At 33.1% G+C, this 14224-nt stretch overlaps 2 protein-coding genes across 7 annotated transcripts in view; both read right to left on the bottom strand.

Annotated features, from left to right (window-relative positions):
* Window positions 1-931: 931 nt before the first annotated feature.
* LOC108747322 (phospholipase A-2-activating protein) lies at window positions 932-4854 on the bottom strand. Of its 3 annotated transcripts, none has more exons than XM_018484712.1 (6): window positions 4587-4854; window positions 2888-3757; window positions 2459-2789; window positions 2100-2352; window positions 1577-1995; window positions 932-1331 (listed from the first exon to the last, which is right to left on the bottom strand). In XM_018484712.1, exons 1-6 carry the CDS (start codon window positions 4721-4723, stop codon window positions 1005-1007), a joined length of 2337 nt encoding a protein of 778 aa, XP_018340214.1. In that variant the 5' UTR covers window positions 4724-4854; the 3' UTR covers window positions 932-1004. The 3 variants fall into 3 exon arrangements, with proteins under 3 accessions (XP_018340214.1, XP_018340215.1, XP_018340216.1); XM_018484713.1 differs by having other exon boundaries at window positions 2888-3753; window positions 4586-4854; XM_018484714.1 differs by having other exon boundaries at window positions 4546-4677.
* Window positions 4855-8561: 3707 nt separating this feature from the next.
* LOC108747518 (membrane metallo-endopeptidase-like 1) overlaps window positions 8562-14224 on the bottom strand; it is a 33966-nt gene continuing 28303 nt past the window's right edge. For 3 of the 4 annotated variants that reach the window (XM_018485073.1, XM_018485071.1, XM_018485074.1), the window contains exons 4-10: window positions 13454-13710; window positions 12903-13114; window positions 12533-12709; window positions 11915-12409; window positions 11282-11573; window positions 10862-11112; window positions 8562-9963 (exon numbers count right to left, since the gene is read on the bottom strand). In XM_018485073.1, coding sequence (XP_018340575.1) covers window positions 9625-9963; window positions 10862-11112; window positions 11282-11573; window positions 11915-12409; window positions 12533-12709; window positions 12903-13114; window positions 13454-13710 — 2023 coding nt within the window. In that variant the 3' untranslated portion in view covers window positions 8562-9624. The remainder of the gene's footprint in view (window positions 9964-10861; window positions 11113-11281; window positions 11574-11914; window positions 12410-12532; window positions 12710-12902; window positions 13115-13453; window positions 13711-14224) is intronic. The other variant, XM_018485072.1, reaches the window with a different exon arrangement.

Genomic DNA, 14224 nt, shown 5'->3' on the forward strand with positions numbered 1-14224 from the left:
ATATTATAAATCCTTTTTTATAATAACTTATGTACATAAATCTAAAAACTATTTCTTGTTCACATTAATTTCTATAAAACTATACCTATATATGCGTTGTATACATTTATACGTTGGGATATTATATCTGCCATGGCAATAGTAATAATTCATTCAGTTTCTATTATCTGAACATGTAACAGTCGTTTTAATTTTTTTCCTATATTGCAAACACTTCAATTCATTTACGTACTTCTGGTGTAAAATCGATAATAAAATCTGGAGAATCTATTCCTTCGAATTTTGTATTATCGATGTATATTATAAAATATGTATTATGTATCTCTTGAAAACATGTTCGTTTAATAAGGAATATTTATGTATATATGCTTTACGACAAAATGAAATTAAAAAATACGTAAAAGCCCTAAATACATATCATTTTATCTTAGTCCCGAACAGTCAATATGTATGTCGAATAACTTTATCTTGGTCAGTTGTAATGAATAATTGAGCATAAATAAATAAATTGTTAAGATATTAAAATTTTAATTGCATGAGTTCAACTAATAAATTGCCGTAGTTGCATTGAAAATATATTTAAAGATACTGCTTACTATTTTTGGGCACAAAATCTAAAATTTTTGTACTTTTTGTAAATGTAAGATATAATGTAACTGTTGTAATCCATTAATTATATAAATTTATATTTTTTTTATGTTTTGTAATATGGAAGGGCATATATAGTACATTTAAATGATGAATATAAATTGTACAAAAATGTATTTATTTTTACAATTGTGAGCAACCGAGCTGCAAAACATAAATACACGTGCAAACTCATTTTAGGTTTTTAATCGTATTTACCGAAATTATTAGTGCATCATAAAATATTTTATATTCACCATTGTCGTAATTAATTATATATAACTGTAATATTTTCAATCTCTTTTCTTGTTTGATTAATTATTATCGAGATTATTTTCATAATTTTACAAGCAGCGTGGCCCACTGCTTATTATACATTAGATAATCAAATCGATAATCTGTTTAGAACAGTTTACCACTTTGTTTGACGTACTGAGGTTAGTAGTGCTTTCTGATAGAGTTCTAAGAACATTTAAAGCAGTTTCAGATTGTCGCACAGCGCTAATTAATTCATTACGATCACTGGGATCTGGAGTAGCGGCTAATAATGTTCCTAGTCCAACCAGAGCTCTGAACATTGCTTCGGGTTCATTTAAACGAGGCAATATAGCAAATAATACATTTAAAGCTCTCGTTCTACCAGGTGCATCGTTATATTTATTAAGCGCTACGATCAAATTCAATATATAAGTTGATATTGCAACCTGTAATGTAACATTACAATCTGTAAGCTCGTCTATCTACAAATCTTACACCGTTTCCGGTTTTTCATATAAAAAAATATCACTTTATATTAAAATAATTAATATAAAATTGAAAATTGAAATTACGATTATTTTATAAATATTTTTTTAATAATAATTAGAAATTATAAATATTTGTGCGATTTAAATTTTCATTAGGCTTTCTTTTGTTTTTAATTATTATTTTAATAATTGATGTGACATACCTGATTATTTTTGTTTCCAAGAGACTGTAGATCCAGTAGAGACGTGAGTATTTCATCCTTATGATCTAAACAGAATTTCTCTCCCTTTTCATGTTGGAACATATTGGCTATCAGACGAAAAGTAAGCATTTGATTCGATAAAGCTGCATCGGATTTGATATGCCTTCGTATGATCGATAACAATTCTTCGCTACACAGTTGATCGTTTACTTCTTTGTGAAGTACAGCGAGCCTCGCTATATCGAGAGCTGGGAACACTACGTGGTTGGGCCAATCTAGAGAACTCTTTAGTACGCTGATAGCGCTAGCTATGATTTCTTCAGACACTTGATTATTCATAAATTTTTCTATCGCATTCAGCTTCTCCTCTGGTATTTTTAATATATTTTCTTGTTTATTATTCAACTCATATAATTTTTCTGTAATTAATTTTATAAATGTTTAAGTGATATAGAGTAAAAATTATATTGCATTTTGCCATTACATCTATAATCTTAATTAATCTTAAATAAATCTTAATTACCGAGAATAACAGATAAATTTGCTTGTTCTAACTTTAAATATTTCGAGTGAGGTATATAAGAGGGAGACGCAGATGTATTGGAAGAATTAAATGTCGATGATTGTGCACTAACATCGGGTGCACAAGACGATGCATTAGACGATGTGCTTGATTCAGGAACATATCGGCTTCCACCTGTAAAAGGATCTACATATTGCGATCCAGTATTTAAAATTGGAGATGGTTCAGAATTCTTTACTATAAAGTTTGCAACCTGAAATACATAATTTTATTTTTCAGATTTGCGATTTTCAAATTATTTTTTAATACAAACAATAAATAAAGTGTAAAAGATTATATTTACTTTTCAAAATGTATACCTGATCTAAGAATAATTGACTGAGATTATTGTCATGAAGGAACTTCTGCGCGATATGCCAGGGATCTTGGCCTTTATTGTATGGAAGTTTTAAAGGAGGCACACCGTCTTGTATGTCGACTGAAAAGACATAATCGTATTCTATGCCATTGTAAAGTTGTTTTCCAGAGGTAGCCGCCGTACCGCCGGACGCACCCATCACATCGCCAATTTTTATCCATCGTTGCTCGCTTTGCGACCAACTGTACGCTCTAACTCCATCCCCTTCGTTTACAATCTTTGTTTGGCCATCTCTTTGACCAGGCTGTAGAAGAACCCTTGAATCTGGCAAACTGTACACAATAAAAACTAATTATAATTGATTACAAATTAAAATAACAATATAATATATACATGAAGAATTATTTTATCCAAAACAAAGTGTACTTACTCCCTTATGTTGATGTCTCCAATTATCTGCTGTGCATTTAGAGTTGTGTTCGCTATTTCTTTCTCAAATGTTTCCAACGTCTCTCTATTTGCATATCGTTCGGGATCAGATGAGAATATTCTAATGGCTCCATCGGAACTTCCAGCGACTATGTCGCCGTTCGAGAACAAATCAATGCACCATATCGATTGTGTAGGTAGAACAATGGTTTGTTTCAGTTCTGCATTGTACCATATCCTAATAGTTCTGTCTTCTCCAGATGAATAGACGTATGTACCATTCGGGATGGCTGCTATACTGTAGATATAATTCTCGTGCCCACAATAAGTGCCTAAACAAGTCCCAAGTTTAGCATTCCAGTGTCTTATAGTGGCATCGTTCGCACAAGATAAGAATTCATCCTCTTTAATGTCAATTATGTCGCGGACGCAGTCAGTATGACCTGCCAATTTGTGTTGCACCAAACCGTCTCTTGACCATACTATTATTAATTTGTCGGCTGAGCCACTTATTATACTGCCACTCGATAAATCTGCTACACACCATACTGCGGCAGTGTGACCCACGAGGTCCACCTGTGGTTTACTCAAGTCTTTCACATCCCATAATTTAGCAGTGAGATCCCAGGAACTCGAAAGGAATGTACCTTCCTTTTTTCCGGTCTTTAAATTACATACATTATTTTGATGCGCTGTTAGTGTATGCGCAGGTACAGTTTCATTCGCTACGTAGACACATATGGTGTTGTCATTGCTGCCGGTGATGATGTAACCTTTGGGATCTCTCTCCGATGGATTTATAACGCATACTGAACTGACAAAGTTAGAGTGGCCTGTCAATGTCGCGATCTGCTCGTACTCGTTGCTCTTCCTGCAAAAATTCTAGGTTTCAGTAAGACATCTTAAGCATAGAGTTTCATTAGTCTTTCAGAGTTGACATCAGCTCTCTAATATATAGTTACTGATATTGAGTCTGTATGACTTATTTAATATATGTTATTAAAAGTCACTGATGTAGCATAAAAATTATAATTGAATGAATCCAACAGATCCATATGACAAATTTTATTCTGAAAACATCCTTAGACCATAGATCTGGACATCTTTAAGACATCCTTTGAAGATCTGTGCTAAATAGACACCAACTGCTCTGGAGGACATAATTGATTAAGAATTCAATAGATCTATCAGTTCCAGAAGGTTAATCCAAAGCAATTAAAGATGACTTGCAATATCAATATCCAATTGAAAATCCTATCCATATGCGAGCATGCTTAATCCTTTATGATTCAAAGACTTTCAAGACTCAGGTAACTTTTCAGTTTTAAATTGTTCTGCCTCAAATTCAGACACGCACAAAAAGATGAAAAACATGGATTATATCATTGTAAAATCGTATGAATGTTGAAAGAATAAATCGAAATTTTTTTCAGATTTTTTAAAATCCAAAAACCTTTGAAAAACATAATTAGGTATCAGTGACTCGGTTAGATTAGGAAAGCAGTGAAAAAAACGTTGGACCAAGAAGGATTAATCTCACATACATAGAATGTGTTTCTCTCTCTCTTTCTCTCTCTCTTTCTCTCTCTCTCTCTCTCTCTCTTAAGGGCTAAAAGGGATTGAAAACTACACAAGAACAGGCTGAAGAACTTGGATTACTCATGCGCATTCCCGTGGGAGAATCTACGTGCATTACCAACCCGGTTGGTTTCCATACACGCGCTGTCTTGTCTCGGGAGACTGACACGACGGTGCCGTCAAGGAAAGTCGCCACCGCTCTCACATCCGCGCTGTGACCAAGCAGCACACTACTGAGCTTGTACGGCGGTTTGTCCATGCTGGCAGTACCTGCTGGTTTCTTTGGAATCAATTTCAATAAATTTTGCGAATTTACACAACCTAACACGAACCACGGGCAGGTTGGAGCAGCTCGTCTCGCTGCGAGCTCCACCAAACTCCAAGTTCACAGTTCACTCCACTGCGCTGCGATCGGCTGCGATGACAAATGCAATCCAACTCCGAGTTGCGCATGCGCACATCGTACAGATTGCAGTGCTTAATTCGGGACCGCGCTTTTGCTTTCGAATCCCAAAACAACATACTCTTTTAAGAATTTAGTGTTTCCTACATCGTCTCTGTCGTGTTACGTTTCGATTGTAAATATTTCAGCGAGTTTTCATCGGCGCGTGCAAGCGGAAGAAAGTTGCGCATCGCGGAAAATCCGTTGTGAGGAGCACGTGCAGTCGTCTTAGGCTCGCGTCGTTCAAAGCTAGTTCCGCACTTCTGCGCGCTTCTCTACGTTTCGTTGTGTTTTCGAAAAATCACGTCGCGCTTGTAAGAGAAGTACATCCCGAGAATCAAAGAAGGCATCCCCGCAAGGTATCGATAATACTGAGCATAATTTAGACTCTAAGATATTATATCGCAGGTGAATTTGCTCTTTGTACTCGATTGTGTGTCTTGAAATGAGGTCTTGAAAATTACAAAAGTGAACAAATTCACTAGAATATTTATAATTTAAATTTTAATTAATCAATAACTAGTGAATTTCAATAACAATCGACTTCCTGATTCTCGGTATGATCTAACGACAAAGTATAATATTTGCGAAAATGATCTAATTTCTACTGAAAATACGTTTGATCGCGTTCAATTCATTTCCGCTTTGGTCTACAAAAATCTTTACTTTCAAGGAAATATTTGATCACCAAAGAGGAATCGAATTGAGGATTTCGGTAAAAATATTTCATCAATAGCCGCGTTCAGCAGATTATTTATTGCGATCAATATATGCGTCCTTTGACAATTATATATATATATATATATATATAAATATAAAAAATTTGAATGCGCAGGAAGGGAATGCCAGAAGTGTCAAGAGTGATGTTGGACGGACAGCGGGACAACGTATAAGTGCGTATGTTTTTTGAAAATAATTTTGAAATTTCGCTGTGCGCGTAATAGACCTTCGTGATGTAACTCAGTTCGAGCATCGACGCGAAGTTATCGCTGTATCGCACCGCGACTTTCGTTTGAAAATTTCGCAACAGTCGACACGAATGTCGACAGGACAATGATAAGTATAAAGACAATATACGGAGGCTATGTTCCAAAATTTACTGCCAGTGCTGAAAATGTATAATATACGTTACGTAAACTGTAGGTTTTCAGCGCTGGCAGTGAATTTTGGAACAGCAAGAGAACTTAATGCTTAAGTGCGCGATGACAAGCTAATTTTTCAAAGATAATTGATTTGACTTTCGATATATTCGATATCGTAACTGCTCAGACATTTTGGCGGAAAGTTGCCGTCGCGTTGTCTCGAGTCTTTGTTTAAAAAAATGCACATAATGTCGATACAATTGGAAATGCATTGGACGAACGAGACAACGCTTAAGTGACAACATGCGATAATAAACTGTTCTTTGAAGATAATTGATTTCGTGTAATTTGGTAATCAATATTGTAATGACTTCAATATTTTGGCGCGAAATTTCGACAATTGTCGACGCGTCTGTCGTTATTTTATTTTAAAAATGCGCATGATGATGACACAATTGGAAATGTGATGGACGAAAAATAAGGTAATGTATAAGCGCGATGACAAGCTGTTTTTTAAGATAATTTATTTCGGCGTATGTAATCTTTCGCGGCGCGATGGCTTGAGTATCGACGCGAAGTTGCCGCTATTCGCGTTTGTTTGCAAGTATTTCGTCGCGTCGGGAGTGACAAATTCAGTTCGGATTACGAGAGTGTAAGGAACTTTGGAACCGGATATCAGCAAATCACCTTCGTTGGAGAACCACTACCTGTGAGAGAATCGGGCAATCATCTCATTATCTCGTCGTCCTCTTAAAGAACATCATGGCGGTGTGGCGAAGCTGCAAGGTATCGGAATTGCAAGATACGATGATTACTGCAACGCTAAAAGGTAAGTGATGCCACACAACACACTTTATCGTAGAGATATCCTGGACATGTCCTATGGCTAAGGTTACCAGTCGTACTTTTTCAAAAGCCTACACAGCACAAAATATTTCAAATATATTTCTACAATATTTCATTACAGGATTTGAAATATTTCTAAAATATGAATATAAGGAAGTCGGAGTTTTTGAAAATTTTCTTTTCTTACAATATTTGTACAATATTTCTGAAATATTTTTGTGAAATACTTTAATGTGACATTTTACAAATGTTTATCAAATATTTCTAAAATATTTTATTAAAATATTTTAAAAAATTGTTTACATAAATATTTCATATTGTGTGGGACAGAACGTGTACTTTTTTGAAGTCGTACAACTTCTGCGGCTATTAATTAAAATTTTGTATTTATAAAGTTATATTAATAAGAATTACCAATAAAAATTGTATTCAAGAAATTTGATTTTATTAAAAAATCTATATTTGATGTAAAGAAATTTCTCGTCCTACTTCTAGATTATCATCTTTTTTTAAAAAAGTATATATATGCTCTTTTCTTGTGATTCAGATATGGTAACCTTATCTATGGACATCTTTAGGAAGTGCTATATGGGATACCGTTAAGTGCTCTTCCACGATATTTTTCAATTTTTATGCCAGTTCGCGCAGTCAGGCTGAAAATTATTTGCTTTACATTCCGGAAGAAGTGCGAGATCTTCTAAATAGGAAACGTATAAAAGTACAATTTCATATTTACATGAAGTTTTTCCTGTATTAAATTCTTACATTCAACAAAAATACCTATACTATATCTTTACTTAAATTTACAGTAATTAACTCGGTGATTAACTTACGGCCATTGTAATATAAATATGAAAAATGTGTGCAAGAAAGGATGTGGCGCAAAAAAAAAGTAATGTATTGTATATACGGATGTAAGAGATAACATGGTGGAAAGCGCGATGAAAATTGCGAACATCGTGTTTCAATCGCTCGCAGTTAAATAGCTACGCTTAATACTTGATTCTAAGTAACTTCGTAATTTTCTAACGACTAATGAGCTTACATGAGAACTTACAACCAAAAAATTATCGCGGTAAATTGTCTGAATTCGCAGATACGCCGATACTATACGACTATATACGAAGATGTGATTTATATGTATTATAGAATATTGGGGATCGATTATTCCTTTGAGTTTGATAATTTAGATAATAATTATAAATCCTTTTAATGTTGCATAACGTCTTTCCAAGAAATTCGATTTTAAGGAAGAAAACGAACAACAAAAATTTGACTTTTTTTTAGCTTAATTTAATTATTACATAGATTTGTTTGATTGAAAATTTAATTTGCTATTCAACTGCTATTTGATAATACTATAAAATAATACTCAACATAAAATAGTTGTGACTATCTGTAGTTGTGATAACTTCCAATATTTATTAGAAAAAAGACTTATTAAAAGAGGATACAATTTTTTTTTGTTTATTCACATCGTTACGAAATTGCTTCAATCATCTAAAAACTAATTCAGAGAGAGTTGGATCAACAATACTGAATTAGTTTTTAAATGATTGAAGCAGAACTGACAGCAATTTCGTAACTACATGTGACTAAGAATTTTGTTAACTTTAATATACTCAAATATACTAATTTTTCCTTGAGCGTAATTTCATTATTATAATAATTTTTGATTTTTATAAAGAAATATAAAATAAAATATAGAAATAAAACGATCTCCAAAATATCGTGGAAAAGTGAAAAAGTTGTATCCTCTTTTATTGAAAAATATTCATGCCGGTTCTACTCATATTTCTTTCTCGTTATTGATTTTGCGGATCATTCTATAGTGTGTACCACATTGCTAATCATCTGTGTCAATAAAATACTTTAAAATTTATTCTAAGAAGGAAATTTAACATAGCTGTCAACAATTAAAAAAAAATAGGATAAAAAGAGAATTCTTAATAAAGCTGCCAACACTTTTTTCCATACATGTCAACCATAAAAATCTTTAAACTTGAAACTACATTAGAGCACTCTAGACAGTTTAACTTAATTTTCTCCGTAATAATCTAAAACCTTTGACAAATATTGCCATTGGTATAGGAATCACTAATGCTTTAGTATTAAAAATAGTTAAGCAATCAAACTTTGTATAACTAATTAATTTTCAAACCCGACATTATTTCAATTTCTTTCTATTTACACGTACATGCGTCCCGCAACATACTTCTTATAAAAATTTACCAAAGACAATACATAATATATATCCCACATGTCTAAGGTCAGGCAGGTCGATTCGATCTCCATGGATTTCCCCGTGGAGAATGCTTTCTTTTTGCATACTCTGTCTTATGCGAAATTTCAGTTCTTGCTTTCGAGTAGCGTCACTGATAAAATATTCTCTGCTGCGGCAATGTCGCTATGGCAGGATACTGTAAGAGGGGAACAAGCTACCTTCATATACTGTTGGCATGAGATCGACGACTCCATTACATTGATTAACCTCAGAAGCGACAATATAAATGCTTGGAAATTGCAGAAATATATAAAAAAAAAATAAATTATTATTTTCAACTAAATAATTAATTTTATAAATATAACGAAGCAGTATTTGAGGTCAAATGCTATCCTCTTTTTTAAAAAAACAAGAATGTCATGCATTTGAACGTGTCTCTAATACTGAGCCGCTAAAAATACAATTGGTTCTTTCAACGAAGCATCAAGCATGCGAAATTGTAACTACTAAGGTTAAAAACGAAGTCAGCCGGTGTCGTTCACACGTCTTTTGCCGACACCTGAGATCTACCATACGGTACATTTCTTTTCGGGATTCATTCTGGAGCCAACCGGGCAATTAAAATCGTGCGAGAACTCCTCCATGTTCGACAACGGTCCTCGAACGCGGAATTCGCCTGGGCTGTGGAAGCCCGTTGTAATTCGCAGCTTCAGTGCTTCCGGTCGATACTTGCTGCACCAAGAATTAGCTGCACTTATCCAAAACAATTGTTCTGGGCTGTACGGCAGACCTGGTAATCTCTTCTCCGGCTTGTTTCGTTTGACCCATTCTTTGTATGCATAATAGGCCTCCTTTATGCCACCATTATCTGCGATATTCTCACCTTGTGTGTTTATCCCATTCAGCTGTAAAAACGTAACACATATTATGACAAAGTTTCAACTAGACAATTTTTTAAAGAGAATTCGATATTATTTTTATGGGGGATCTTAAAATGTTAATTTACTTCATATACATTTTAAAAATTTTACAAATGTTTGCGGTTCGTGTTATATTAATTAATGTATTATACTGATTATATCGTAAAATGAACAATTTAACAATTATGCTGATCATTCAATTGCTTTGCACATTTTAATTTCTCGAATCAACCATTTTTCGCGTAACTACAATAAAAATTCATAGAAAGATACTGCATATTTTTAAAGATGCAGCATATTTTTCTGAGTGTTTTCTGAAGTCATTCTTCTGCCTAATTTTGTATGACATTACGAAACTTCTGTTATCATTATCATTATTCTTATCGCTCATGAATATTTTAACATTCTTATAATATTGCTACACAATGAATAAACATTGACTTGAACGATAACACAGCTTGATAAAAAATCACTTTTTTTTCTCTTTGAAGTGCTGCAGTACAGATCTCGAATTTTTTGACGCTGAATCGTTGGTAGAATTGCGTAACATCAGGATTTTAAGTAAATTGAGATAAAATGGGCTAAAAATAGTATTTTTGGCTATTTTGAATATTTTTTCATTCGGAAAAAAATTTGTATATATGAACATATTTTATATATAATTATATATAATTATATATAAAATATGTCAATTTTTTATAGAATTGTATATAATTTTATATAATTATATATAATTATAAAAGAAACATTTTTTCTCGGGTTTACAAAACAAAACTTTATTTATAAAAATAAGTTTTTGTCTTTTCCGTTAGAAATATATAAAAAATTCATTGTAGCATGAAAATAAACTTAATAAACATATATATGTAAGATATAATCTTACGTTTAATCCAACTTCTTTCACAGAATAATTTCCATACTGATAAATTATACATTCAGCTCTCTTGAGATAACGCTTCTTCGTCTCTGGCTCCCACCAGTCAACGAGATTACCTTCCTTATTAAATTGTCTGCCTTGATCGTCAAAGCCGTGGGTAATCTCATGGCCAATAACAAAGCCGATACCACCATAGTTCATGTAATGTGGTCGATCATTGTTGAAAAATATGCCTTGCAAAATACCCGCAGGGAATTCTATGAAAAATTCAAAAATTCAGTATATAGCTACAAGTAAAGAATGAGGAATTAAATTAATATAATTGTATACATTTTATTATTTAAGTATACGCCAATCACTCAAATATTGTAAACATAACAACCTAATAACTCCTTTACTGATATTTACGAGATTATTTATACTTACGAATACTGTTCTCAATCGATGAGTAAAACGCATTGACGACAGCTGGCCTTCCATGACTTATCCATTCTGTCTTATTCACTGGCTTCCTCAACCTGCCAAATGAGAAATTTGTTCCAAAGATAGATAAGTTAAAAATGCTTCCCATATAATCGTTAGCACTCAATTCAAGTCCTTGATAGAATTCTTCAAGTTTCCTATCATCTAACAATTCATTTGGATAGGCAATATGTGAAGTCATATCGGCTGCTTTTTCTAAAGCATTTTTTCTGGTCTTTTCATCCATCCAGTCCACCTAAAAACGTGTGTAATTTCGTTAAAAATACTACTAATATTTCTAAATATATGACAGGGACTTTTAGAATTAATATCTTTAACATATATTTTTTAAGAATAAATATAAGTAACTATATTCTCATTTCTAAGATTCTAATTTCTTAATAAAGACATGTGACTTATATTTTTTCATTTTGTTTCTATAATTTTAATTTATTGTAATTTTTCAGATAAAAAGAAAAATATTTAAATAGAAGAAAGATTTTATTTAAAAAATTTCAATCCTAGATATAGGATGTACCGATCACGAGGTTTTTATTTCTTTTACAATCTTAAATTTAAATTTTTGTATTCTCTCACCCTCTTCAGGATCTTTGTGAATTCCTGCCTGATATCATCGACCATTTCGAGCGCAGTTTTTTTCGCATCCTCCTTAAAGTACTTTCTTACGTACATCGAGCCGACGCTAATTGCCATGCTGCCAGAAACAATGTCAACGCACTCTTTCCATCTCGGTTCTCTCTCTGTTTTGCCGTTTAACTCCACAGTATATTTCAGTTGTCTTTTACGGATGTCATCCGTTAGATAGCTGATCGACGCAGCAGTTGCTCTCCAAAATGCATAGTTTGCCTGCACCCTCTTCGGCGTTGTGCTGATTAGTTGTTCGAAGGCCTTTAGATAGGTGGGCACATTCACAATAACTATCTCGTCCTGAGTTAGTTGTGCTTGCGGTGCGAGGATGGTATTAAAGTATTCCCACCACGGTACATTAGGATAGGCCAGGGACAGCTCATTCACAGTCATGGGATTGTAGAGGAGAGTCACGTTGCGCCGTTTTTCATTGGGCAGAGAGATCTGCGTGTATATTTATTCATTCAATCAATTAATCTATTTAATCAATCGACCGATGATTTAAAAAAAATAATTTTATCAAACACTATTTAAAATTATTTTATATCAATACAAAGGATAACTTACATTTGCGAGCTTAATTTCAAATTCAAGTGATTCTTTTAATTCTGTGCGGGCTCGGTCAGGATTGGCTCCGAGAATTATAGCAATGTCCACCATGTATTTGTAATATGCCTGGACGATTTTCTCGTTGAAACCTTTCGACAGATATTCGCGCGAGAGTCCGAGCGCTGCTTGATCGAGCTATAAAAAATTAACAATTTTTATTTGCATTAGTTGAAAACAAATATCGTATTCGGTTAGAAAAACCTACTTTACTAATTACTTTACTCGATATTATTTCATTTTACATATGATTATGTATTTATAAATTATAATCTTCGTTCTGCGTTTGTCGTGGATCTCATATTCCCGGGATAAATAGTTACGTGCTTACGTCGATCAAACGCCTAGAGTTGTTCTTCAAGTCGACACTGACGCCGAAATCAATAAAGTAATCAACTGAATAGCCCAGTCTCCGGAATTTATAGACGGAATCTTTCCAAGTGAAGTCGCCGTCATTCCATCTCTCGCCTTCCAGAACGGGCCAGCCACCGAGAGTTTTTAGGTTGTTTAGTAATGGTGTCAAACCTCTCGCCTCGATAGCGGCTGAAAAAAAAATACATTTGAATGAAAAAAAGATAAAATTTTTATTTCAATTTATATTATATTTTTATTATCTTTTCTTTGGCGTTATATATTAGTTTTAAAAATAAGAATTTGCAATGCAATTATTCTTTTAACACATTACGTATTAAAGTATCTCAATTATAGATAATTTTCTTCGGAAGAAATATATGTACAGTAAGATCAAACACTTTAGACGATTTGTGAAATAAATCAATAGGATTTATAATTTTGCTATGATTTCATTGAATTTATGAAAAGAGTCTGTTGCATTCTTTAACTTTGACGACTTATATGGAATTTCATGTCGCGGCTGCTTACTTTTGTTCATGCAGGCCTTGTAGAAGTCTTTGGCAAGCCTAAACGGTCTCAGCTCGTTTGGAGGACTTTCTTCCTCGATGCTGAGTCGCAGTTGTTCCTCGAGATCATCAACGATAGTAGAGAACGCAGTCACGCTAGTTTTGTCGTCGGGGATAATTGTGGATTCTAGGAATCCACCGCAGGCGAATTTGTAAAAGTCATCACAGGGCTCCACATTAGGATCCATATTTTTTATTACGTTAGAGGCTGCGATACATATGTTGAATAGATTAGGAATTTCTTAGTTTTTTAATAAAATAATTTATAAAATTAATTTCTCGCGTATAAAATATTGAAGTTTACACTTTAATGAAATATCTTTGGTAAGCAAATATTTTCTAACAAATCGATGATTGAATTTCGTGTTATTGATAAAAGCAACTTTTATGTAGAGATGAAAATATTCGTTTTATTTATTGACAAAATTTCCAGTTATTAAACACACATACATGAATAAACATTATCGAAAAGAAAAATACCGGCTATCAAATGAAAATCAGTATGATATCTCAATATTGAATATATAATTTATTTTCTTTTACAAACATATAATAAACTATTTATTTTTTTATTCAGGTAGATACAGAATATATGATTGAAACTGTTCATTCAAGTTTTATTTTAAATTTTCTACTTTTAATCTTTAATGTTTTAAAGCCACATAAAATAGAATTCTTTTTTAAAAATATATCGATATCCATCTATTAGTCATATGATGATACAAACCTTACT

Source organism: Trachymyrmex septentrionalis, unplaced genomic scaffold (genome assembly GCF_001594115.1).
Source record: "Trachymyrmex septentrionalis isolate Tsep2-gDNA-1 unplaced genomic scaffold, Tsep1.0 scaffold2, whole genome shotgun sequence".
Taxonomy (NCBI): Eukaryota; Metazoa; Arthropoda; class Insecta; order Hymenoptera; family Formicidae; genus Trachymyrmex; species Trachymyrmex septentrionalis.